This window comes from Gambusia affinis, linkage group LG16 (assembly GCF_019740435.1).
Source record: "Gambusia affinis linkage group LG16, SWU_Gaff_1.0, whole genome shotgun sequence".
Lineage (NCBI taxonomy): Eukaryota > Metazoa > Chordata > Actinopteri > Cyprinodontiformes > Poeciliidae > Gambusia > Gambusia affinis.
The window spans coordinates 20143379-20170253 of NC_057883.1; the positions used below are offsets into that span (position 1 = coordinate 20143379).

The window sequence follows — 26875 nt, forward strand, 5'->3', positions numbered from 1 at the left end:
CAGGCAACTTTTATCAACAGAATAAGAAGATCTCAGATTGTTGTCACAATACAAGTCAGTCAGAAACAAATTATCAGAATATTTATTTATATCTTAATCAGAAACGTTAAATAAACAAAGGAGAAACATTGTGCTGGTGCAGACGATTATAAAACACAAAAAAATAAAACTTCATCGTATGTTATGTAATGTTGCATAAAGGGGTCACATGACTGACATGTCACCGCTGTGATGAACTGCTGAATCACATGATGAGGCAGAGCCCATCAGGGTTCAGTGTGGTGGCACTGGAGACTAAAGGGCATCTTCAACATGATCACCTGAAGACAGGTGAGCTGTGGTGGGTCACCTGTCTGGTGGGTGTGGCCAGCCTGACATGGAGTTACCCTGCTGCAGGCTCAATCAGGGTAAGTTTGGTATTAAAGTAAAATCAAGAGCAAATAGCAAAACACTGCAGAGTCTTCATACTGACTGAAGGTGGAGTTCTCCAGTCGGAGTTCGGGTCTGTCACTGTCCTGGTTCTTATGTGGGAGGAGGCCCGTCGTAGCGCAGCATGACGTTGAAGGATCGGGCGAAGTTGTTGGAGAGCGAGCAGCTGTTCCCGTCGTCCATGAGCGGCAGCAGGAAGGCGAGGAGCAGCAGAGCGAGGAAGAGGAGCCACAAAAGAAGAGCCAAACGACAAATCCTGTACAGCAGCCCACGTTTCTGAAAACACAGAGAGAAGATGGAGCAGAACAACTCCACATGAAGCAGTGATGAGATGATGCGTTTAGTTGTTTAAGTGAAGTAGGACGGTGTTACCACGGTAATGTTACCTTTTCTGTTCTTGTTTCAGGGATTGTCCCCTTTGCATTATCTGCACCTCGCTACAGAGACAGAACATCAAGTATCAGATTGTTTATCTTGACTCCGTGACTCAGAAACAACACAAACCAACTCTGACCAAACCATCTGCAGCAGATTCACTGTTGCACTAAAAACCTGGGAGTTTAGTTCAGATCGGGGAAATATCTCTGATACTTCAGAGTGGGCATTTACTTTACCCTTTAACTTGTTAAATTTCTTATCTTGGTAGGTATTTTGACTTATTGCTGTAAGAAAAAATTCCAATTGATGATGTCTAAGGACTCCCAAAACGTATTGTCAGAATTGATTTTTTTTGGTATTTTTTCCATAGTCTGTTTGATGAAAATCTCAATAAATACCAATCAATTAAAAAAATATATTAAATATAGTTACTGTGTGCAGTTTAACTATACAAATCACACTTCTTTATGTGACTGGTGTCCTAAAGAAGCGTGTTATAAACGAGAATGAACAATATTTGTGTTTGTGGAGCCATAACTGCAGCCATACAATTACCCAAAAACAAAGTAATTAATAGTTCTTAATGTCATTTTTATCGTTATTACAATCGTACCACAAAATAACATGATAAAACTTTATGTCCATATTCATAAGGTTTCACTACACAGAATAAAACCTCTTTAGCAACAGAAGTAAATTTGCACTGCCCCCTGGTGGTACACATAAACAGTGCACCAACAGCTGAAGCCCATTCTACCAACAAAATATAAAAGTAACTATTGTAATATAATATCACAGCTGGGCATCATAAGATACATAATTTTTAACTTTTTGCTACAAAACTGGGTTGATTTGAGGTGAATTTGGCCTGATTTATCTATATAAACAGGGTAATATTGTGAAAACTGACATTATGGTGTTTTGGAGTTATAAATAAATAAACTGAACTGACCTTGAGCTCCAGTTCTTTTCTCTCCTTGAGTCCCAGTTTAGTCATGATGAGGTTGTTATCCACTTCCTTCAGCTTGGACTTGTAGAGGGTCCAGCGGTATCGGAGGTTCTCCAGAGTTTCATCCTCAGCTTGACTGCTCTGAGGCTGCTGGAGCAACAGCTGAAACATCTGCTGACCTTCAGGCAGCCTGGATATCAAAGCCTGCAGCAGAAGAGTTAATTGCACAACATTAATAACTAGTCTATAACTAACATATTAATAACATTACAAAACAATGTTTGAATAATCAACAAAACTGAGACGCGGCCTGGTGAAGGCACTTAAACCCAAGTTGACTACGACCTGCATATCTGTGAGTAAATGTGAGTCTGAATGGATGAAACTCTGAGTATTCTGTAAATATGAGCCGCGACAGGTTTGAACATTTCCAAAACATCAAGCTAAAATACGAGACAAAAAGGAGGTTGGAATTAAATTATGGGAAGATGAAAGCATGAACTTACCAAACTGTAGGTCATTATTTTCAAAAACATGATAAGAAAATATTTGATGGTTTCAAGGACAAATAACTTCAAATTGTGTTGTAGCTGTTTTGGTTTTGTAGTGCTTTCCTTCCTTTTATGCTTCTGTTTACTGATTTCTATAAAAAAAATGTAATATTTTGAGATATTTATATTTTATAATGATTTACAAAGGGGTAGTTTAGTGGTAGGGATAAATATAAGCCTTGTGCTTCTATATGCATCTTTTCTATCAAGTTTTTAAAATAGTTGCAATATTTTGAAGTATTGACTAACTGAATAAATAAATTTAAAACATTTACATTTATAATTGCATTTTTAGCATGTTAATATAATACTACTTACATATTTAACATGTTAAGATATGAACAATTATGGATAGCAAAACCAATATATGATTAATATGTGATTATGTTGTCAATATTTGATTAAACTTAATTTACATGAAAAATGGAATAATACTGCTTTACAATTAGATATGTTATAATTAAGAGACATTTCAGCTTTTTTAAAGAATTCATTTCATTTCAGTCTCTTACCTGCAGGGTTCCCCGTCGGGTCTGGATCTCCTCGGCACTGAGGGAACTCTTATCGGTTGTGGTTATCTTCATCAGAACTTCATTCTCTCTGGACAGCCACGCCTCAAACTCCCTCCAGTTGATTTGGTTTAGATCTCTGCTGCTCTGAAAAGGCCAAACACAACCTGGGTCAGAACCAGAGCTGCTACTTCATGTTCTCTACCAGTGTGCAGCGTTGTGAAGTCTGTCCTAGACGGAAAAACGATCCAAACAGATCCGACTAAATCCACTCAAACCTCAACAATAAAATCAGAGGAGGTGAGAACATCAGGCCTCGTGTTTTTCACTAAACAAATATCTGAGGGTCAGTATCGGCCGATAATATCCGAAACAGAAAAACAAGGCAGAATTGACTATTAAGGAAAAAACAGACAGATCTACTGAGTTACAAATTCATTGGATAAATTTTCAGTATATCACACTTAAATGCACCAATAACTCCACATGTCAAAACAAAATATGCGATTATTTTAAGGCATTATTGAGAAAAACTCTGTGTGGTTCTGAAAAGTTCTATAGAGCCGGTGAGGAATAACCAGATCAAAGAAAAATATTTACCCTGCTATCATTTTCTCCTGAAGACGAAGCCGTCACCTCGCTTTCTTCTCTTCCTCCTGTGAGCCTCCGTCTGGGTCCATCTTTCTCACAAGAACCGGACAGATCCACTACCTGCGTTACATGATCTGGTTCTGATTCAACCCGTCCAAAGCTCGCTGCTGATCCAGAGTGAATCTCAGTGGACCCGTCCTGCAGCCTGACAGAACAAAAACACTCAGTCTAATGCCGAGCAGAACCTGATCAGAACCAGGGTTTGGATTGAATCAGTTACCTATTCAGATTCAAGTTCAGTGTAAGCAGGTCGTTCCAACGCTGCCTCAGCCGCTCCATGTCTTTCTGAATGTGGACCCGGCCATCCGTTGAGGTTCTCCTCAGAACCTTCCCACCCTGAGCCTCAATCTGCTGCAGGTGGAGCTCCTTCTCTGGGAACTCCCCGAGGAGTTTCTGAGGAGAAACAAGGAGGAGAGAGGAATTCAGGTTTCCATCAGGAGGAACCATCTCCTCCCTGCAGAGCTTATTTCTACGGAGCAGGATTAAAGTCACTGAAAAAAAATTATTCTGAAAGTCAGAATCTCAGAATTCTGACTTCTATTTAAGAATACTGACTTTAATCTCAGAATTCTGACTTTTATCTCAGATTATTGACATTTTTCCTCACTGAGAGAAAAATAAAGATAGAATTCTTTTTTCTCTCAGTAAGAAGGAAAAAACCAATTTCCAGAATTCTGTCTTGTTTCTAAGAATTCTTTCTTGTTTCTTAGAATTCTGACTTTAATCTCAGAATTCTGTCTTGGTTCTAAGAATTCTGTCTTGTTGTAATTGTAAGATTTGGATTTTGTAAGGGAATGCAAAGCAAAGAAATTTGTATAGCACATTTCAGGCTCAATAATTCTGTATATTCAAAGTGCTATACAGAAAAATCAAGAGTAAGATTTTAAAAACAGAGGTTAAAAACACATGCACAAATAAGTTAAACAAGATAAAATAAATATCCTAGTATGCAATTAAACTAGAAAATTAACTTTTTAATTTCTAATTTATTGAATTTAACCACGACTAATGAGTCTGTGAGGCAGCCAGGAGAGGAAGAAAAATGCTCACAGGTGCAAGATATCATTTCATGTTTTAAAGAATATTTTTCTCCTCTAAAACCTGCAAATAATCTGAGATAATGTTCCTTTTTCTCTTCTGCCTCGGTTTCGTTGACTGACTGTTACAACATTCAGATGTTTAAATGTTAAATAGAGCTGGAGCCTCAGAGAAAATATCTGACTGATTCCTAAATCTGGAGGCTTTCTATAAAACATCACGGCTGGAATTTAACTTTAATTCTTCCATCATAAAAACTGCATGTCAGAAAGTCTCAGGGTTCATTATGTTGGGTTGGAGTAGCTGTGCTGTTACCGTGGTTACCCATTACTTTTGTTTCTGAGAGTTCAGAAAGTGAGCCACGCTGCACAGCTGAGGTCCAAACAGAACTGGATCAAAGAAGGATCTGACCAAAGAGTTATCAAAAACTGGTCAGAACCCACTCAGGTTCTGGGGATCAATTTAGTTCAAAAACGTGCAACTTTCTCTCTTCTTCAGAACCGATCAGAAAGCTGACCTGGGCTTCGGGTCGGCGCCCCTCCACACTCCATCCTCCTGTCGGGCTGCAGAACGAATCCAACTTCTGCCTCATGACCATAATCCACTTCTCCATGTTCAGAAGATCGCCGTGGAAACACTCATGGTCGGAGACGATGTCATCACAGTCATGAACTTTGACCTGGACAAGAAGGAAACATCAGCTCTGATTTGCTCCCTTGTATTCAGAAAGAAATAAAGAAAAGAGAAAAGGAAGGAAGGATGAGTGGCTGAATGGAAGGATGGAAAGAAGGAAGGGAAGTAAGAAAATAAAAAGGAAGAAATAAAAGGAGGATGGACAGATGGAAAGATGGAAGGGAAGAAAAGAAAAAAATTAAGGACAGAAGCAAGGAGCGATGGAAGAAACAGAAAAGGAAGGAAAGGAGGAAGAAAGGAAGTTAGGGAGGAAAGAATGAAGGGAAGAAGACAGGAAGGAAGGAAACAAGGAAGGAACAACTGTAGAAAGGAAGGAAGGAAGGTAGGGAGGAGAGAACAAAAGAAGAAAGGAATGAAGGAAGCAAGGAAAGAAGGAAGGAAGGAAGAAAGGAAGAAAAGGAGAAATGAAGGAGGCTCTATCTCACTGTGACTCTCCGGTGAAGCTCGGACCAATCAGCACGCAGCTTCTCGTATTGGGTCCGGCTGCTCTCACTGGAGGAAACCAGCGTCTCCAGAACAATCAGCTGGGCCTCGCCATCCTCCAGCTCCTTCTGCAGAACCTGAGCCCAGAAAAGAACCAGGAGAGTGATGATGTCACACCTCAGAACAAAACTGACCCTCAAAAAACAGGACAGACCAAAGAACCAGAATCAAGAGTTTTGATTCCAGTTTTTGGTAGAAAAATTATAGAAATTATTGAGCTCACTTTTAATTTTCAAACAAAGTCCCCTCTGACTTTGTTTGAACTCACCAGCATCTGTTCCAGCTGGCTCTTCTTGGCCAGGATGTCTGGCTGAAGAACATCAGCAGCCAGCAGCCGCTCTCTGAATGCCGACAACGTAGCGAGGATCTGCTTGTACGCTTCGTCAAAGTCTTTGGTTCTGGAGATTAAACTCTGACAGACAAAGGGAACATCAGAACAGGTTGGAGAGAAACTGTCTGTCAGGTTGAGACTCTGAGTGGTTTGGTTCACTGACAGTAGGAGATAAACTCCTCAACCCACCAGACAGGTGACTGACTCTGAGAACAAGTCGCTGCATGTTTCTGGATTGTTAAGTTTATTATTGACCCAATCAGTTCGGCTGAAACTTTGCTCAATCAGAAACCGGAGAGTTGTCAGAGATCTCTCCGTTAGCAGCCGCAGAGCCCAAACTGAGCAAATATCAGAGGAGTTTCTGTTTCCTCTGCGAGAAACAGTAGCTGCAGGCTCTGGAAACCAAACATCAGCTTTCTGACGCAACTTTGACAGAGACAGAGGAAAGAATACAGGATGAGTTTCCAGCAGAGAGACGGGCGGGCTCCATCCTTAAAACGCAGCAGGAGAGAGTTGATGGATGGAGCTGCTGCGGTGGGAAACTGCAGGTATAGTTTGAGGAAGGAAGTTTAGACGCCGAGGTTAAAGAAAGAGGGCAGCAAAGAAAGAAGTTTATACAAACATTCACATCCATTTTTTTATGTTTTCAGCAGATCAATCAGCTCAAATTTCATCTCTGGAGATGCACCAATCAAACTTCGACTTCTGCCGCTGCAGATTATTTGACAGGAGTCTGAATTCAACAAGAAATGAAGCAATTGTAAGATTTAATTCATGAATTAATGCATTGCTAACCCTTATCAAATTTTTATTAAAATCAAATATATAGCAAAGACGCTGCTGGTTCACAGACTTGAAAACAATTGATCGGATGAATTTTGACGGATCGATTATTGAAATAATCACCCAAGAACCTAATAGAAGTAATAAAGTCAAAACTGTGCAAAACTAAGCACATATTTAACTTAAGATAAAAAATGTTTTACCTTCACCTGGTTCAAATTCTGTAAAAAAAAATCTCTTAAGAACTTTATGCTTTCCTAATATGAATCGGTTAATCCTTTACTCAAAATGATGGGAGTTTTTAGTTCTGTTGCATTTATTCAATTGGAGGGGGAAAAACACGTTTTCCAATGAATGATCACAGCTGATTATTGGAAAATTTACCAGTTCAAATCCATCTTGGTTGATTGATTGCTGCATCTCTACTCATCTCCGCCCAACAGAGACATAACAGAGAAGAAGAAACATCTTAGTATTTTGGGTGTCACAGTAGGATGTTCCCATTTAGAGGCTTTTATTGTTCTTTTCCAATAAATGTGGACTAATCCAGTTCAGATTTGTGCATCTCGAAAATATGGCATGTTTTAAATATTTTATGCCATAAAATGAAACTGATGGAGCATTTGAAGTTTCTTTTTTTGACCACTAGGTGTCCTTCTTCAACACTGTTATTACCTAAGCAACAAATCGATTTATTTTTTTAAATAAAGGTCACAGTTTTAGCCACAACTTAAACCAAGTTGTGGTTTCAGTGGGAGGAGTGGGGAACTCATTCTCCTTCCCTTCCCACCCAGGTGGGCTCAGGTACCTCCAGCCTGTTCTTCCTCTCCAGCAGCTGGCTGTGCAACAGCTCTCTGGTTCTAACGGCGGCGCTCAGCTCCCCCTGCAGATCGTCAGAACTCTCAGTACCGAACACAGAGTCCAGCAGGTCTCCTTTCACCTGCAGCAGACTCAGACGCTCCTGCAGCTCGGTGCTGCTCTGCAGGAGACCCTGGAGGAAACGACAGAGGAGACAGAAATGACGCAAAGTTAGAGGTGAGACACAGAAACGCCGGGTTCAAACTTTGAGCTGAAGCTGATTTCAAACTGAAAAACAATCAAACAGAGCAGCTGCACAGAAAACATTAAAACATTCCAGCTATATAACCTATATGAACTAAAGACATGAAGAATATTTTCCATTATGCTTCAGTTTTCATCAGATTCTGCAGTGAAACTTTCAGAGTCTGAATATTTCTAGTTTCTTCTTTTTACATTTCATCATTTCCATGTATATTTTATGACTAAAATCAATGAAATACCTGCTTTTTACAAGTCCTGGGCGATATGGCTTAAAAATAAAATCTTGATTTCTGATTTTTTTTTCCCCTCACTTTTCTTCCTTTAAAATTGCAAATGAGAGAAAATATCTTTTATTTCAATAATTCCTTGTGTGAGTTGACCTGAATTAAAAGTTAAAATAAATGGGAGCAGTAAAAACACTTTTGTCAAACAAGATGGTAAGTTTTAGGTGAGTTAACATTACTGTAGAAAAAGTGCATTGTTAAAATAAATAAATAAATAAATTGAGATTTTCCAAAAATTAAATTTTCCAAGAGAGCATTAGTGAGGTCAGACATTGATGTTGGTCGCTTAATTAATCTCTGAGGTTCTCGATCAGATTGAAGCCTATGGCTTTATTAGTCTGCCAATCAAGGGTGTGCGTGTGTGTGTGTGTGTGTGTGTGTGTGTGTGTGTGTGTGTGTGTGTGTGTGTGCGTATGCGTGTGTGTGTGTGTGTGTTATACCTGGATCTTCTGCAGCAGCATGGCCGTGTTGGAGAAGTCGTTGACGTTGTTGGAGGCCTCCATCACCTGAGAGACGGAGTTTGCCCACTGAGAGAAGCTGAGCAGCGGATCCCGGAGGAGACTCCTCAGCTCCAGCTCCGACTCCGAACAAAGTCTGGAAGCTCTGCTCTTCACACTGAGACGGGAGGAGGACGAGACAGTGGACACAGAGTTTAACAGACAGTCTGTGTTTATAACGCTTCGCCTTCAGACTGCAGTGGGATATATTCCTCTTTGTTCAGTCAGATGAAGAGCGCTCTTTAAAGTTCACTCTGCAGCTAAGAAAGTTCGGCATGATTCACCACTTTATGAACTCTCTTCCCTTTCAGAACAAACAAATCTAGAGGGTTTGGTTTAAGCTGCTGAAAAGGAATCTTTTGTCTTCATCCAAGGTGAGAATCAAAACAAATACTGAGTTGTTATTTCCTGTTTCTCCAAGGAAACGGAAAAAAAGCTTGGAGCTTGTATTTATTTTATTAATCCCTAATAACCTTCAGCTTTGTTCAAACCTGACAGATTTCAGAAAAAAACATCAAACTGAAGCCGTTGAATAAAAAAAATAACATGTTTATGTTTACCAACAAATTTAAAAAGGTCTTTTAAGCTAAATCAGGAAGGTGTTATTATGAAAAACAGAGTTTAGTGATGCAGAACACTGAACATGGATCAAGTCTGGTTCTGGTTAAAATCTGATAGGTGTCAATTTTTTGGTAAAATAAAAAATTGCATAAAATATTTAATGGGAAGAAACAAAATTGAAATTCATGCTACAATTAGATAAATAATTATGTTTTGTCTTTTTGGTCAAAAACAGACCAAATAATAATAATAATAATAATAATAATAATAATAATAATAATAATAATGTAATATCAAAAGTTGTGGGAGATCCTTCCTGTCATAATATAAGTGGCAACAACATTAATTTTTCTTCTGGATCAATAAAGTATTTTTCAAAGAATTGAAACAGGAGATTTTTTTCTTTTCTGTTAACTGGGTTCTGGAGCGCTACCGTGATGCACCAAATAGATTTTAAACACAAGTATTCATATTATTTGGAATAATAATAGTTTAATTAACTATGTATTCCACTTTGAGCAACATAATACTTAGTTTGGCCCAAATTATTCTTTTAGATCTTTAAGTGATATGAAAGATGACAAAATCTTCAATCCTCAAAGACCCAGAGCATAAATATAAATATAAATGATGAAAATATGTGCAAAAAAAAGCTGCTCAGCAACTATGATAATGGTTACTTTAAAAAGTATGGTAGTATATTAATTTTTTAGTCTACTAATGTGTCTTTCATATAATTTTATGTTTTTGTCATAGTCTTTGATCCTATTTTTATACAAACTATAATTAGAGGCTAAACTGCATCTACTGGAGTTGCAGCAGTTTGCAGGTCTGAGCTCAGCTTCCTCCCACACTGCGATGTTATTAAAATTAAACAGAAGGTAAAAGAAAAACCAGAGAAATTTGCAGGAACGTAAGAAGCACTGTAACATGTAATGACTGTTTAGAGATGCTAAAACTGCTCGCCTCAACTCGAATAATTCCCCTGTTTGCTGAGCTTTTAACAAGTTCAAATTGAATGTTTCCCCTCACTGAAAAGATTTGCTTTAAGAGTCATTTTTCAAGGCTGTTCCATTCATTTAGTCGAGGAGCTCCCCCTGCTGAATGATGCAAGCTGTGGAAAGAATAATGATGCTGCTGCACAGGTCAACAAGAACACACTGAATATAAACCACCTGCGTCTCACAGCAGTCGAAAGTCTTGTGTTTAGACTTTCGAGTTTTACTTTAATGGGTCAAACGGTGAAACGTTTCCTCAAAAACACAAGTTGTGGCAGAAAACCCGTAACTCTAAGTAAAGTAGTTTGCTCTGGTAAATTGCATTAAATTAACAGATTTATAATTGACTTTTCAGCTTTAGCAGTAGAAGTTGACTCAGCAGTCAGTAACAAGCAGCATATTTTATTCCGCAGCATCTTTTTTGGACAGCAGGGGGAGCTTGTGTTTGTAATTTGTTTAATCTGAGGGTTTATTGTGCAACCTGGATTGTCAAACCCGAAAACTCCCTTTTGAAAATAGAAAACTCTTTTAAACTCCCTTTTCCTAATTTCCCAAAAATAGGAAATTTTTAGAAAAATTTTTTAGGTAATAAAAAATTAGGAAATTTTCCAAAAATGTCCTATTTATAAGAAATTTAGAAATTGGAAATGCACCAATCAGAATTTTGTGGCCAGTTTCTGATTTTCCCATATGCTGCTACAGATTTTGGATTGATTTTTGCATTTTTTCATGTTTTCTTCCAACAATTTGTAAATGTATCTCCAGTAACATTTCTGAGAAATTCACTGTATGGCTCTGATAGGTAACCGATCAATCAAATCCGCTGAGGTAACTAATTAAATAAACATCAGACAGAATAAGATGAATCTGCTTCAACTCAGCTTTACATAAATTTTATTCTACTTTCTGTTAATAATTTACGTTTCATGGTTTCAACATGCTTTACAGATGCTTTCATCAGATCAGTTCAATCAACTGAGAAAAGACGTTTCCATGGAAACGGCGGGATTATTATTTTTTTTATCATAGAAATACACCAACTGCGGCAAAACACCCCAGCTGAAGGTTTGACCGCAGGTTGCTCCTACCTCTGATGTTCTTTAACAACAGCCAGGACGTCGTCTGTGAGGTGGCGAGGATCCTCCGAGAACCTGAAGAGATCCTTCAGCTGAGACTTCAGCAGCTCCACCTGAGACTCTTTACCTGCCAGCATGTTCCTCACACCCTGAAACACAGAGGAGAGACTTTTCAGGTTCCTGGGGCTGAATCTCACGCAGTCCCATCCATTTCAGCCTCTCCGCCTCAACAGTCGACCCCACTGCCTTCTTCAACTCAAACAGAATTTGTGTCAAATGTTTCTGCTGCAAAAAGTTTTGTTCGTGCCGCTATCATTTTAAATGCTATTAATAAATATTTCCAAGAGGTTATTAAAAATATTTTGTTTCAGTCAAAGTCTGTGGTCCAAAAATCTTAGCTGCACAAACGAGCACAAACTTAAACATAAATTAATTTAAATACATTTTGTTTGATTTTGTTAATTTGGAGGCCGGTTGACCTTTGATTACCTCTGGAGACATTATTTATATCTGTAACGGCAACAGCAGCAAAACCAAAAGGTTTAGCTACGCAAACATTTTTAAAAATTGTATATCAGGGTGTGCTGTGATGGTGCAGGGGGCAAACACAACCCACATAAGGAGGCCTTAGTCCTCAGCGCGGCCGTCGCAGGTTCAATTCCCGGCCTGCCACCAGGTTTGTTTAATATGAAGAAGGTTTAGAGGCAAACTTCACTGTGACGCCCCAACTTACCGAGTATTTCATCCACCGCCCCTCCATCTGCTCCTCGGTCGTCTCCTTGCAGCTCTTGGACTCCTGGGTGTCGACCAGCTCCTGGTCCAGTTCCTGCAGCATCTCCCTGATCCGGCCGATATCTTCCCCCAGCCGCTGGCACCGGGTGGCGTACTGACTGTGGGAGTCCAAGCTGCAGCGCAGCCCCTCCTCAGCCTCACAGAGACCCTGCCGCAGGCGCTGCCAGCCCAGCCGCAGCTCCTCGGCCTCCTCCTGCACGGCCTCGGCTCCCGCCGGGGACGTGTTGGCTCTGACGGCGTCGGCCATGCCTTCGATGTGCTGCAGCGTCTTCTCCTCACAGTCCACGCTTTCATCCACAGTCTGAGATAAAGCAAGACGTTACGACAGGAGGTTTACTTTCTTGCCATATTTAGCCGACTTTAATAAAAATAGATAAAAGTCAATTTGGGTGCAGAAAATTCTGCTTTTCAGTATAAGTTTCTGCATAAATGTGGCTTTAATACTTATCTTATCTCTTGATGGTAAAAACATTGACACTTTGTGTCTTTGTGAACATACTTTTCATTTTAAGAACATTATGTCAGCCGAAATTTTATTGTGATTAAAAAAAAAAGCCCACATTTGCATCAACAACTCTTATATGCAGCAGAAAAGTGCAGCTGCTCCAGAACCACACAGTGTCTAACAGGGACGTACTGATCCACTTGTTTCCACTTTTGATGCCGATACAGATATCGGTGCTTTAGTATCAACCGATACTGATCCGATACAGGAAAACAGTGGTTAACTGACTTTAAATGTCTTTTTTTGAACACAGACAGAAATGTACTGAACAACAAATTTATTTGGTAACTCTGTTGGCTATTTGGCTGACCTTTAATGCTCTCAGTTTGTTCTCCGGCGTTTCTTCCAGGTTCATCAGCTCCGTCAGCTCTTTGGTTTTAGACACCAACCAGGACTGGAACTTCTGAACGTGGCTGTGGAACATGCGGTGCTCTTCGCTGATCTTCTGCAGCAGCATCAGTCGCTCCTAACCAAACAGGAAAAAAAAATTTAAAAAGCATCCAGCGGGATCAGAGGTGTTTTATGACCCGGTCAGGATGATCCGGGGTAAATCGTGTCTCACCTGGGCTCGGTCTCGAACTTCCACGTAATCCTCCTGCAGCCTCTGCTGGGCCTTTGCGTCCACACTGGGGTCCTCGGTTCTGCTGTGCAGCGCGGCCGCCTCATCCAGCAGCCTCTCCAACAGAACCGCCTGGCTCTTGATGTCGCTGACAATCACCCTCTGCTGCTCCACCTGCCACAGCTTCTCCTTCAGGCCTATCTGCAGCTCCACGTCCAGGTCCAGGCTGCGGCGCTGCTTCGTCAGCCACAGCTCAAACTCCTCGTACGCCTTCAGGTACTCGCTCCAGTGGAGCCACACCCACTCGATCCGGCTGCAGAGACAGAGATGTGGGGTAAACTTTAGTGTAGCGCTGCAAATAAATATTATTTTAGTGATCAATTATTCTGATAAAGAAATCCGAAGATTTTAACTACGTTAGCCTTTATTAATCAATGTTAGAAATGCATTAAACGATAAAAAAACTATCTGAATCCTATTTAAGGAAATACATTTTCTTAATTTATTTAAATAAGATTAATTTTATAAAAACGTATTTTAATAAATACTTTTTTTCTTTATTTAAAATAAATACAGTGTTATTTATACATTTTTACTCAGAAAATTTTCCAAAGTTTATTTAAAATGAAAAATATTTATTTTATATAAAGTAACATTTATTAAAAATAATTTTAATAAAAATTTAATTTAATAAATGTCTATTAAAGTGCCTTTTAATATTGTTTTAATTTATTTAAAATACATTTTAAATTTTTTTATGTTTATAAAAAATGTTTAGTTGAAATTAGTTTATTTTTAACTTTTATAAAATAGACTATTTTATAAGTTTATATTCCAATAAACTTTTAAATAACACTATTTAAAAGTTAACTGGTTGATTATCATTATTTGGGGATTATCAGATTAATAACTAGATATCAAACGATGTTTAATAGGAGATTGTTTTGTTTGTTTTTACAGAATTTTAAAGCTAAAACTTCCACTTGAAGAGTTATGGTTTTTCAAAAGAAGTTTTCTATTCATATTAAAGGCAAAATGTATATATATTTTACAGTTTTGACTTAATTAATGCTCTGACATTGTTCTATCTGCAAAGTCTGTTTACTTCAGTTATTGATTAATTTATTACTGAATTAGTTTATGGTAATTTTAATAATCGATTCATCAGATTAGTCATTTCAGGTCTACTTTACTTCATTTAAACTTCCACTCTGTAAAATAACCAGCACCTCCTATCAGAGTCAGAAATCTCACACCATCTCTGTTCTCAGCTGGGATCAGATTAGTTTCAATTTAAGACTTGAAAAGGTATTTAATTCAAATGTTATTCATGCAGCTCCTCGTTTAACTCAAATGTTGAAGTGGCATTTTGGAAAACATCTCAGTTGATTTGACATTTAGCTGGACTGCATGCCGACAACGTGACATTACAGGCTCTTTAGCAGCCGCCTCTCTTTGTTATCTGTCTGTTTCACATGCGAAGCCCTTTGAGATGTTTATGCTTCCTGCCGTGAGGATATCAATCTCTCATGACGTCTTCCTGGCATTTTCCTCCTTTCTAAATTGTTTCTTTATTCCCAGAGTGATAAAACAAACCCGGTTCTTTTATTTTACAGAAACACAAGCAGGAAGATGCAGCTTGTTCTCTAATTGGTCGATGGATTCCACCTGACAGGTGATTGCTTCTCTGTCTCAGGTGTTTTGATTCATCTGAAAACAATCCCGGCATTTAAATGTTTCTGCTAAAGCTCAATTCAGTGATCCTTCCTCTTTTATGTTTATTTACATTAATGCCTCTCTGGACTTTGTCTGACAGTTCCCCTGAAACTGTTTGAGGAACTGAAAGATTAATATTCTATTAGCTGAGTTTTAAATCCTAACAGAGGTTTCCTCCAACACTCTGAAGTTAATATATTATTACTATACCTTCATCATAATATCAACATGTAAAACTAGACATACATCGCAAGATTTTCAAAAACTGTGCAGCACCAGTGCAAATTTTATTTTTATTTATTTATTTGATAGGGACATGTATTTTTATTGTGATATAAAGAAATCACAGATGGGTATTAAAATTAAGTGGACATGTGTAACAGGTTTTTAATTTAACAACATAATGGATGTGAAGTTTGTCAACATGAATTTGAATTTGTTTTGTTGAGTCAACAAGTTGTTATTGCCGTTTTCAGTTCTGTTATGTTGCGCTTGGTTACCATAGTAACCAGTAACTGACAGCTCCTCCCCCTCTTTTCTGTCGCCGTTGGTAACTGTGGTATGTACTAGCTTTAGCTCAGTGTTTTCCTTACAAATATTTTATTCTAACATATATTTTAGACAAATTTAATCATATTCGGTGTTTCATGACTGATTTTGCTATGTTTTGTATCAGTATTTAACTGTTATTATAAATATTTTCCATTGTTGTTGCTGCTAACTGCTGCCAACTGCTCTTTGGGAGTCTTTGCTTCTTTAGGGTTATTTATGATATTTATTTTAATGTAGAAGGGCAGAAGCTGCTGGACTGATGTTAACCACCAACTTGATTTGCTCTTTTCTTAGAATAAATACAGTGAACCTGAATGTGTCTGTCATGAAGTCAACCTACTGGAGCTGAGATGAACATTGAAGGATTATACATGAATAGAAACATAACCCAATGCTAAGGAGAAAGGGGGGAAAAAATTCATTGCAGTTCGTTATGTATTCATAGCCTGGAGAGTGTTTTTGTTGATATGGTAGAGGAAGGATAAATAATATAATAATAATAAAGCTTTAGGGATAAGTATAAGCAATTAACATGTTGGTTTAGCATTTAGAGCCGTAACTCATTTGCAGTGCTCATCCCTAGAAGAGCTTTTAAGTAAACATTCATTGAAATGCACACTTAAACACCAAACAGAAGGCAAATAAACATATCATTATAGATTTTGCTGCAACGGAAAGGCAACAAAGTTTACCTCTAACACACTGATGCACCGGCGGTTACCTGTGACAGTGGTTAATGTAGGTGGTGGTCTCGTCCCACTGGTCCTTCAGCTCCTTCAGTTTGACATTGGTGCTGTTCCTCAGCTCTTCATCGCCGCTCTGCAGAAGCTTCTCTGCAGCCATCAGAGCCTGGTCCACTATCATCCGACCATGGTTCGCCGAACTGTGGATTTTCTACAAAATCACATGTGAAAAACTTTTAAAATCCAAACACCGTTCAGCATTAAGACTCCTACCTCTGGCAACAGGTAGTTCTTAGATTATCAAACTAAACCAACCACAAAGATCACAACAACAACACCACCTTCTTGTTTTATGTTCCTATAACTTTGTTCAAAAGTTCAGGTTTATTCTCCTTTGAAAAAATAATAAAAATCTAATTTTTCAAAATCTTTAAAACTGATTAAGATTAAAAAAATCTTTTCTCCTGAGATCAGATTAACAAATTCAGCTCACATGGATCCTGGATGTGAACCTCTAAATCTGTTGCAATAAGCAATTAATCTATGCTTTTTGCATGGATTAATGTAATGCATTAATGCAATAAGCATTAAGCATGATTAATCATTTATCACTTAATCACTTAAATAATTAGGTGATTAATCATTTATTATTTCCATTTGCATGTTTGTTTTTCTCAAGTTCTTCTTTCCACCAAAACTATTCAGTCTGGGGCATCAATCTTAACAAAATCTTTTTTTGAATAGCAGTTTTGTTTACAAAGACTTCAGTATACATTTTATTAGTTTTAACAGGAGTTTTGTTAATTTATTTTATATATTTTAAATGTCTTGCAGTAACAATGTTAATAGCTCGTTAGGAAAGAAAATGTTTATTGATCTTTGAGAGGATGTACTTCCATTATCATGTTATTATCATTACATTACTTGAAAATAATCTAAAAAAAACAATATTCTCGTTTATCTCAATCCTTTCTGGGTCAATTTATCATCCAGCAAACTTTGCTACTATGTTATACAGTGAAGCTCAGTGATGATGCACGATGACATTCAGGAACTACAAATACATGTGAGGATTTTTGTAGCACAGCAGCAAAATAAGATCAGGCATTAAACTGGTGATTCGACCAAATAAAACTGAAATAAAACTAGATCAGAGAACAAAAGAACACAAACTTAAACAACAACATACTGCAGATATTTGCCTTCACCATTCATTCTTGTCCTTCATGCGTTTCCTCAGATTTATTACTTTGTGCAACGTCTGAAACTCAGTGCAACAGCAGCCAGAGCCTAAAGGAAAATGTTGACAGATCTTCAGGAAGCCTGGAGACTTATTTAAATTATTTATCAAGATCACTTTAAAAGGTAAAGTAAAGGAAGCCTTTCTACAGCAGCAGCAGGTTCAGAGTGAGGAGGTTTTATCCCCGTGTGAGTCGGATGAACATAGAGAAACAGGAACTCTTTGTAATAATAGCTTTTAGAAAAAAACACAAGAAAAACACTGCAGTCTCCTCACAAACAACAGCTCTAAGACAAGAACATGTACCCAGGTTTAGTAACTTCAACAGAATCAAAACAGAAATCATAAAGAATTTTAAACTGGTTCTGCCGCCTGTTTCTGCAGAACAGCTGACAGACTGCAGTTTTCAAGAGGGTGAGGCCTTAAAGTGAAAACAGGAAGGCGCAGGAACTCGATGAAGATTGATGTTGTCATCAGCTGCAGGAGCAGATCTATCTCTATGCTGGTTATTCACAGCCTGCAGCAGGTTATCACGGAAAGTTTAAGATCTGCAGGAGAAGCAATGCAATTAATGAGTCCGACTGTAGTTAGGACAACGCCCAGCAGGGAGCGGCTCATAAAACTGCATGCATTCATGCAACCAGCTGTCAGATTGCTTTTACAGCCACTTTAAGAATACTGATTTAAACATAGATGAGATTCCCAGTTAAAGCAAATCAAACTGCATCTCTGTTTCCTGTCCAGGTGACTATTGTGCTTCTTTGAACAAGTTACAATAGGTTTATGGGCATTATTTTTGCACAAAATCATTTTGAGATATTGAGATTTTAGTCAGCTCAGTTCTGCCTATCTTGAGCTCCTTTCACAATGAACAGATTTAGGATATGTACCTTTAAATGCAAATGAGCTGCTGCAGGCGTCACCCCTAAATACTCAATGTTTGCACTTGCATGTGAAATGGCTGTAAACGTGTCAGCAGTTAAACAGCCATACATCTTTAAAAAGCTTTAGTAGGGCCTCCTGCACAACCAACAAGAGTGCAACAAGTGGTTTCTGGATGATAAGTCAATATCAAAACACTTGTCTTTTCCAGCAGCCATTGTACAGTGGTACAACCAGCTGACCAAACTTGCTGGAGCTTCACTTAGGTTGATAGTTGACGACATGCATCAATTGTGATTTAACAATCTGGAGGTTTTTGAAACAACTCATTTTCCAGACACCAAAACCATGAACCTACTGCTAAAGATTTATTTTTACTTATTTAAATAGTTGGGATGTTTTTAGAAGCAGTTAAGACCCAAATGAAAGTCAAAAAAATTTGAATTTTTCATAACTGGTCCTCTTTTATCAGCAGGTAAAACTGGCTATAGAGCAGCTGAAGCCCACCTGAGAGCAGTCAACCAATCTGAGAACAGGTAGAACTGGTGCTAGAGCAGGTATAACTCACCTGAGAGCTTATCTTGCTAAGTGAGGGCAAGATGAGCTCTTGCTCATTTGTGACATTACATTCCAAATGTTTTGGAAATGGCTCATCTTCAAGTCACCACAAAACATCAACTTATTTTTTTAAGCATTTTTTGGAAGCAGTTGAGACCCAAATGGAAGAACAAAAACGTGTAAAATGTGCACAGCAGGTTGGGATTTTATAAAAATCCTGCCACATATCCGACTAACTCCCACATTCAGACAGCGTAACCCCATCAAAGAAAACCCGACACACCTCGGATTCCCTGAGTCGGGCCTCCAGGGCATCTCGTGGTCCCGCCGTGTTGTCGTTAGCCTTCAGCTGCTCCTCGATGCCCTTCATCCAAGCATCGGCCTCCTGCAGGCGGGCGGTGAACTCCTGCTGCTCCTGCTGGGTCATGGCCGGACCAGAACCTGCAGAAAGAGGAATAAATCAGAACCAGCAGGAACATGAAGCTGTTCCGTCTCTCGGCTTTAATTCCCTGCCCAGTGAAAGCATCAAGGTGAAACCTTCAGGTTGTGAGTCAGAGGTCTGCATTCTTCTTCTTCTTCTTCTTGATTGCTTTCCAGTAAAAACTTCATTAATCCTCCTGCAGTTTGTTGACGTGGGAAAACAAAAATCCCAGGAATACTCTGTGTGGCTCTCAGGTCTGGGGAGGAACTCGTTGTTCCCTCAGGAGCTGCAGTTGGAACGTTAAAAGTTAAACTGCAGTGAAATACGAAGCTGGGAGGAGCCAACGAAACGACTTCTCCTTTGAGAGGCAGCAGAGTGAGAGCGGTTTTCCTGAATGACTCATTTTAACCACAGCAGCATTCCTCTTGGTTCTTTCACACCACGACTGCAGAAATTCTGAGTAATAAACTTAAATTTGGTTCAGATGGTTAATCCTTTTCACTCAGGTTTTAACTTTGTAACTCCGTAGCTCTAAAGAAACAACCAGAACTCAGTTTGGATCTTTCTGAACTTGGCTGCTTCCAATTAATTCAACTGTTTTATTGTTGTTGCCTCACAGTTAAACATCAGAGGTTAGAAATGTGTTTTAAACTAACAAAAATAATCTAAACATTTCCTCTCAACGTCTGGTTTAGTTTTCAGACATTTCTAAATAATAAAAAAGTGAAGAAAAAAAAATTTTTTTAATCCATCAAATGCACATTGACAGACGTTTGTCCTTCCAGAGCCACCGTACTTTCAGTTTCCAATTGGTCAAACACTTTAATTCAAACTAATGAAAGAAAATGTTTTAATCTTCATCGTAACTAAAAAGCTTTCATACCTAAATATGAACATGAGTCTCCTCCTTTATATTAAATGTTACGTATGTTTGGTATAGTCTAAGAATTCTTTCCTTCAATCTCAGAATTCCAACTTTTTTCTTAGGAATCCTGGGAATTATCATTTTAATCTCAGAGAATGTGCTTTTAATCTTATAATCTTATAATTCTGACTTTAACCTCTCAATATCAACATCAATCTCAATAATATCAACTTTAATCTCAGAAATCTGCCCTTTAATCTCAAAACTTCAATTTTTGCCTCAGAATATATACTTCAATCTCAGAAATCATACCTTTAATCTCTAACTATCAATCTTAGAATATCAATTTGATATCAGAAATCTTGTTTTAACTCTCATAATTCTGACTTTAATCTCAAAATTCTGGCTTTAATCTCGGAATATTGACTTTAATCTTCCAATTCTGACTTTTATTTTAGAATTCTGACTTAAACTTTAGAATTTTTTCAAAATTCAGAATTGTGAGATTAACGTCAGATTCCCCCCTCCAGTTATTCTAATCCTTATTTCAATGTAAATGATAATAAACTACTTTTAATTTTTTTTAATCTCTTTTAATAATTTGATGTCCTGCACAAGCAGATGCATCCGGTTCTGTTATCAAAGGTCCGAACTGACTCACAGCAGCTGTCAGAAGATCAGAGGAAATAGGAAACTCTACAGGAAGCAGATCAGATCCATCCTGACCTTCATCGGTCTGCAGCCAGAACCGGAAGCCCAACAAGAGACCACAGTTCGGCTACCCCTTAGAGTGACGCATCTTTGTGACGTCAGGTGTGATTTGACGTTAATCCACCCGAGCCTGACGGACAGGTGAGCTCTGATCTCAGCTGATCAGGTGTAACGGAAACTCTTAACAGGAAACAGAGCGCTGTGTCTATGAAGCGACCCAGAACACACCGAACAGCTGCTGCTGCGGCAGCCCGAACTCTGTCTGTGTTCGGTCAATAAACAATAAGCAAACAGCGTGTAAACAGGTCCAAACAAAACACAAGCACTCACAGCTTCCGGCTCCGAGCGGTTCTCTGTCCGGTAGCAGCAGACAGTTATCAAAACAGTCCGGGTCGGCGAGGACGGGAAACTTCCTGCTGACAGGAAGTGGAGCTCTGCGCTGCGTTCACTGGCCGCTCGGAAATTAGGTAAAAACTTCAGATATTACTCATGGCCACAGGATTTTTCACCACAAAATAAAAAATGGTTAAAATGAGTAATGTTTGAAAGTATGAAACAAAATGTAGAAGCGCAGATTAATATTACTGTTCCAATAACAGAAGAATAAAATAAGTCAAATTCACATACTCACAGAGGAATCCGAGGATTTCAAATGCATCAGCACCGATGTGAAACAAAACAATGTTTTTGATTGTTTTGTTACTTTACTCAAAGATTAATCAGCTATATGTACATAGCAAGTAAATAAAGCTTTTGATAAATAAACGAGGAAATCAATAAACGTGGAATTAAAAACTGTATTTAATCATTTTATGTATCTCCCTCTCCCATTGTGTTTACTTTTCTCTGTATACAGTTTCTGTTGTATTGTATGCACTGGTGAAAGCTTCTGTAAAATGAGCAATTAAAAATGTTATATGTAATAAAAAAAAATCCATCTAAACAAATAGGTTTTATTAAAAATTAATTGTTCTGGATAATGTCTGCTGTTTGATTATTGAAATAATTTAGATTAGTTCCTAAATTACTACAATTTTACCACCTAGTAAATTATTTTTATCCTACACTAGCCAACTGTTGTCAACCAGAATCTGAATGCATGATCCTTCAATAATTAACCAGCAATAATTGCAGTCCATGCAGTTGTGCAATTTGTTATGCAGATAGTTTAAAGTACATTGGATTAGATGGGAAGATTAGAAATACCTTTTGAAAATATCAACCTTAAACCAGGTGTAAAACATTTTCCTTTAATCCCATATTTCTCTGTTAAAAGTGTTTTTTAGTGGTAAAATTGTTTTCATTAAGTGGATAATCATCACAATTAAGAGAATAAAGTACATATTGTGTTTTAATGAGTGATATGAGATACTTTTAACAAAATAACTTCAATAAAATATGCAGATAGCCAGCTAGCTAGATAATGTGGTGAAAGGACGAAGCGCTGTGCTGCAGATGGCCTGGAAATATTTAGCAGATTTGGCTCCAGTAATTAAAATATAAATTAACAGAGGAGACACATGTGAAACTTTTTGCCAAGCTTTGTGTCTGATTTTGTCTTGCATAAAGCAAACAGCATTTCAGATAACAGAACTTTTCCTCAAGGAAAATGTCCATCAGTTCCAAACCGGCTTAAGAACTCTTGGATTATGCAGCACAACTATCGTATTTTGTCCATCCTAATGACTCAAGATCTAGGAGTGTCTTCTGCTTTTTTTGCAAAACAGCTTTTTGTATTTCCTAAGTTTTATTTTCTTGTATTAAAGTGACTTTTGAGGTTAGACCTGATTCACCTTGTAGGTCTGATATCTGGCAGAGTTTGATGAAATGACTTTATCAGGTTTCTCTGTGGAAACAGATTCAGACTAAGATGTTAGAGGATGAGTGAGAGCAGAGAAGTCGGTTCAAATCCATCAGAATCAGAGGCAGAGTGAGTTTATTACAGTTATATTTAATACATCTTAACCAACACAGAAACATTCTTTAAGTCAGATTTAACGAGTAGAAACATTTCACCGACAAACTCAAACACACAGCTGAGCATCAAACCAAAACTCTTCGTCACCTGCAGATCTGAGGGTCTGCAACAGGATTCGATCTCAGTAAACAGTTTCCTCTGACACATCGACATCCCGACAATTCAAAAACATTTCATCATCTGTGGTGATGATAAATCCTAAACATTCATGTTTAAAAATAGATTGACTGCGATGTTTGGTGGAAAAGCACCAAGACCTCCTGCCAGCTGGCAGATGTGAAGCTGCAGACAGATTTTCAGCCTCTGCAGACAGGTGTGACATTGTTGTCAGAGGCACCAGATGTTCAGACTCTGAATCCCGATGTCCAGATGTGCAGCTAGATGTAGAGCCGCGGAAAAGTGTGCATCCACTGCAGAAAGGTGTGCTTTTGGGGACAGACTTAGCCAGATGTGTAGTCAAAGTAAAATCTGACACTGCTACAACCTTTAGAGACAGATGTTGAGCCGTAGACTGATGTGAAGCTGCAGAAGCAGGTACAGAGTCAGACAGATGCATACAGATGTGTCGCCTAGTCTCTGCAGTTCATCCAATGTTGTTTTTTCTTCTCATAAAGAAGCAGTTTGTACTCTTTAAATGAGCCGCCAACAGTCATTCTTGATCAAATAAAACCTTTAAAAACACTCACTTTGTTTCAACAGTTCTTTAATCTACACAAATACAAACTTTATTTTATAATACACTGAGGTTTATTGGAATAAACGAGTCCAGTAAATAAACACAATAAGTGTTTGGTCAGATTTGACAGAGACTTTCCAGGCATCAGATCTGTGTTCAGGCTCCATCGATGCTCGCACGATGATCAACTCGCTTCAGAAAACACAGAATTAAGATCTTACAGGAGCAGCAAAAGTCGTAATTGCTGCAAATCTTTGTACTCTGTGAAAACATTTACCCAGTAATCAATTAACTTTATTACTGTTTGTGTCTCCTCAGCTCTGAAAGCGATCCATTCCTTAATGACGTGTGAAAAACTCTTCAGGGTTATGATTTCAGCTGTGTTTGTTTTTCTTGTTAAATATCTTCTGTAATAAACACCATCGTCTGTGGAGGACTAACAAAATAAAGCATCCCCATCCTCTCCATCAGAAATAACTCGTTACCGTGACAACCTCCGCCAGGTGCTCCTTACCTGCTGCCAACTTTAAAATTTCCTGAGGTTGAGCTCAACATGTTCATGCAACTCAAAAGTTGCTCAAAAGCCAATAAACCAAATCTGAGCGTTTTACATTCAGCTGGATTAAAACTTGGAATTTGAACAAAACCAGTTAATTTTCAAACCTGAGATGTTTTTCTTTTTTCCTGTAAATTATCTCTTCAGTTGCAGATTTTAGTTGTCCTGAACCCAAACATTCATAACTGACTGTAAGAGGTAACATCCGACAGTTTGTGTGTTTCCTTGCTTTTACTGTACAATATTTATGAACATTCAAGCTGCTGTTGGAAAGAAATTAAACCCAGAAACAGAACTCTGGAGATGTTTTCAGTACCTCGGGTTCTGCTGGACTCCCTGTTCTTCTTGTGTAAGATAACCAACATTAACTCTTCATCTCCTTCAGGTTCATCACCGCTATTAGTTTCCACCCTTTCACCCCCGGCTGTCAATCAGCAGTAAACCGACCAGTAGATGAGGTTGAAGAAGATGTACGATCCGGGGAAAATCATCCGGGAATATTTATCGATGGCGTGCGTGTTTTGGATGATGTTGAGGGCGCGGATGCTCTTCCTCTTCTTGATGCCAGCGGACTCGGTGCTCATGGACAGATGCACCACCATGTGCTCTGACTTCTCCGGGACTTTCTGCTTCTCCTCAGGTTCATCCTCGGGATCCATCGGCTCCTCGGTGTAGCCGGCCAGGCTGTTGGTATCCGCCTCGCTGTAGGTGCCGTCCATGGTTCGTGTTTGGGAGATGCTGCAGGTGCAGGGCAGCGACTAGGAGGGGAAAAACAAAACAAAAAAATCACAAATCATGAAGACGACCGTCAACAAAATCTAGCTTACGTTGACACAGATTAAAACTGCAGAATTTGGATTTATTGTTGTCAGATAGATTTCAGTTCCATCCATCCATCCATTATCTGAACACCCTTCTTCCCTAAATGCGGTCGGGAGGGTTACTGGTGCCCATCTCCAGCTGCGTCCCGGGCAAGAGGCGGGGTACACCCTGGACAGGTCGCCAGTCTGTCGCAGGGCAACACAAAGACATACAAGACAAACAACACACTCACACTCACACCTAGGGAGAATTAAGAGAAACCAATTAACCTGACAGTCATGTTTTTGGACTGTGGGAGGAAGCCGGAGAACCCGGAGAGAACCCACCATGCACAGGGAGAACATGCAAACTCCATGCAGAAAGATCCCGGGCTGGGAATCGAACCCAGGACCTTCTTGCTGCAAGGCAACAGCTCTACCAACTGCGCCACTGTGCAGCCTAGATTTCAGTTATTGACGGCAAAAACAAAACTAACAGTAGGACCAGAATTATTTTTGTTATTTTATCTATTTTTTTGTACCAAGAAAAAATAAAAAAATATCAGTAAATTCAACAATATGATTAAATGCAGTTACTGTGTGCACCCTAGTGATATAAATCAAAGTTTTTTTGTGTAAATGGGAATGTTTATGAGAAACAAAATTTGTGTTTGTTAGGATATGTAAGCTTTGCCATCCAGTAGCAGCCATATAGTAAAAATAAGCAATATATATTTTTTATTTTTTTATTATGTAAAGCACCTTGAATTGTCTTACTGCTGAAATCCGTTACACAAATAAACTTGAGAGATTGATAAACTTTACCCGAAACTTGAACGTAGGTAAATTGACCTTGAAGAAGAAAGAACTGATTAGGGATAAAATATTACACTGCAAAAAAACTAAATTTTATAAAGTATTTTTAATCTACTTTCTAGTGCAAATACCTTAAAATACTTGAAATAAGACAAAACTTAATTACTAATAACTTTCCAACGAGATTTAGGAGATTATGTTAAACCATTTAATACCTACGTTTCAATTCTTGGACAGGATATTTTTGCTTTTTTTAATTGTACAAAGTTCCCTAAAAGTCCTGTGAGTAAATATTTTCCCCCACTTCTCCATAACAACTGGAACTTTCAATATCTAGCAAGTTATTTTCGCAATTTTCCATCTAATAAAAGAGTGGCCCTCAGACTACAGGTGTAACTCACCTGAGAGCGCGCCCTCTCCCTCATCTTGCGCTCGCGGCGGTCCTGGACGGTGGACAGGTAGTTCACAGCCGCATACTCCAACACAGAGAGGAACACAAAGACGAAGCTGACCCACAGGTAGATGTCCACGGCTTTAATGTAGGACACCCGCGGCATGGAGGCGTTGACCCCGGTGATGATGGTGGACATGGTCAGCACCGTGGTGATACCTGCACACACACACACACGCACACACACCTGCTCAGTCTGACCACCGAACCACAGCCGCGTCTTCTAAACAGACAGCATTCCCCAAGAAACCCCTCAAACAGTCGGCGTCTCGGTTCTGTCAGGTGTTTTTACCTAACGAGACTCGGGCCGGCACAGCCCGTCTGTCGATCCAGAATGAGACCCAGGACAGCATCACCATCAGCGTGGCAGGGAAATATGTCTGGAGGAGGAAGAAGAAGATGTGGCGGCGCAGCGTGAAGTTGATGTAGAGACGGTTGTACCAGCCTGCAGACACACAGCGAGGGGTCACAGGTCAGACTGGACCGTTCGTTCCCTGTTTCCACTAGTGTGTTAACAACACACTGCTGTGTTTGTTTTCAAAGACGTCAGAAGCTTCACTTTAAGAAGAAGAAGTTTTATCATCAGGGTGACACAAAATGATCAAATATTCATCACAACCTCTCGGATCCTGTCTGCCCTGCTCTTCGTCGCTGGCTGAGGAACTTTCTGTGTTTGTCACATGAACGCAGCTGTATCGGTTTATGTTGTTCAGATGTGATTTGAGACGTGTTTCATTTCCTGATGCGATAATCAGGACCACTGGTCAATTAAAGGGTGAACTTTTATTGAACAGGTTAACAACCACCTGACTGGTATAATGTTTAGTAGGTAGTATTTGAT

General features: G+C 38.9%; 2 protein-coding genes across 3 annotated transcripts in view; both read right to left on the reverse strand.

Annotated features, from left to right (window-relative positions):
- Positions 1–66: 66 nt before the first annotated feature.
- On the reverse strand, positions 67–21195 carry syne3 (spectrin repeat containing, nuclear envelope family member 3). 2 transcript variants are annotated; one of them, XM_044143499.1, is made up of 18 exons: positions 21088–21195; positions 19044–19201; positions 16119–16291; positions 13133–13442; positions 12881–13036; positions 12007–12366; positions 11286–11422; positions 8582–8756; positions 7604–7786; positions 5950–6093; positions 5624–5758; positions 5023–5184; positions 3688–3860; positions 3417–3612; positions 2820–2963; positions 1760–1960; positions 816–866; positions 67–705 (listed from the first exon to the last, which is right to left on the reverse strand). In XM_044143499.1, the coding sequence occupies exons 2-18, from the start codon at positions 19185–19187 to the stop codon at positions 523–525; spliced, it is 3027 nt and encodes a 1008-aa protein (XP_043999434.1). In that variant the 5' UTR covers positions 19188–19201; positions 21088–21195; the 3' UTR covers positions 67–522. The 2 variants fall into 2 exon arrangements, with proteins under 2 accessions (XP_043999434.1, XP_043999433.1); XM_044143498.1 differs by lacking the exon at positions 21088–21195 and adding an exon at positions 19298–19468.
- Positions 21196–22688: 1493 nt separating this feature from the next.
- Positions 22689–26875, reverse strand: part of gabrr2a (gamma-aminobutyric acid type A receptor subunit rho2a) — a 39502-nt gene continuing 35315 nt past the window's right edge. The window contains exons 7-9 of the mRNA XM_044142600.1: positions 26327–26479; positions 25985–26193; positions 22689–24725 (exon numbers count right to left, since the gene is read on the reverse strand). Of these exons, the coding sequence (XP_043998535.1) occupies positions 24399–24725; positions 25985–26193; positions 26327–26479 (689 nt within the window). The 3' untranslated portion in view covers positions 22689–24398. The remainder of the gene's footprint in view (positions 24726–25984; positions 26194–26326; positions 26480–26875) is intronic.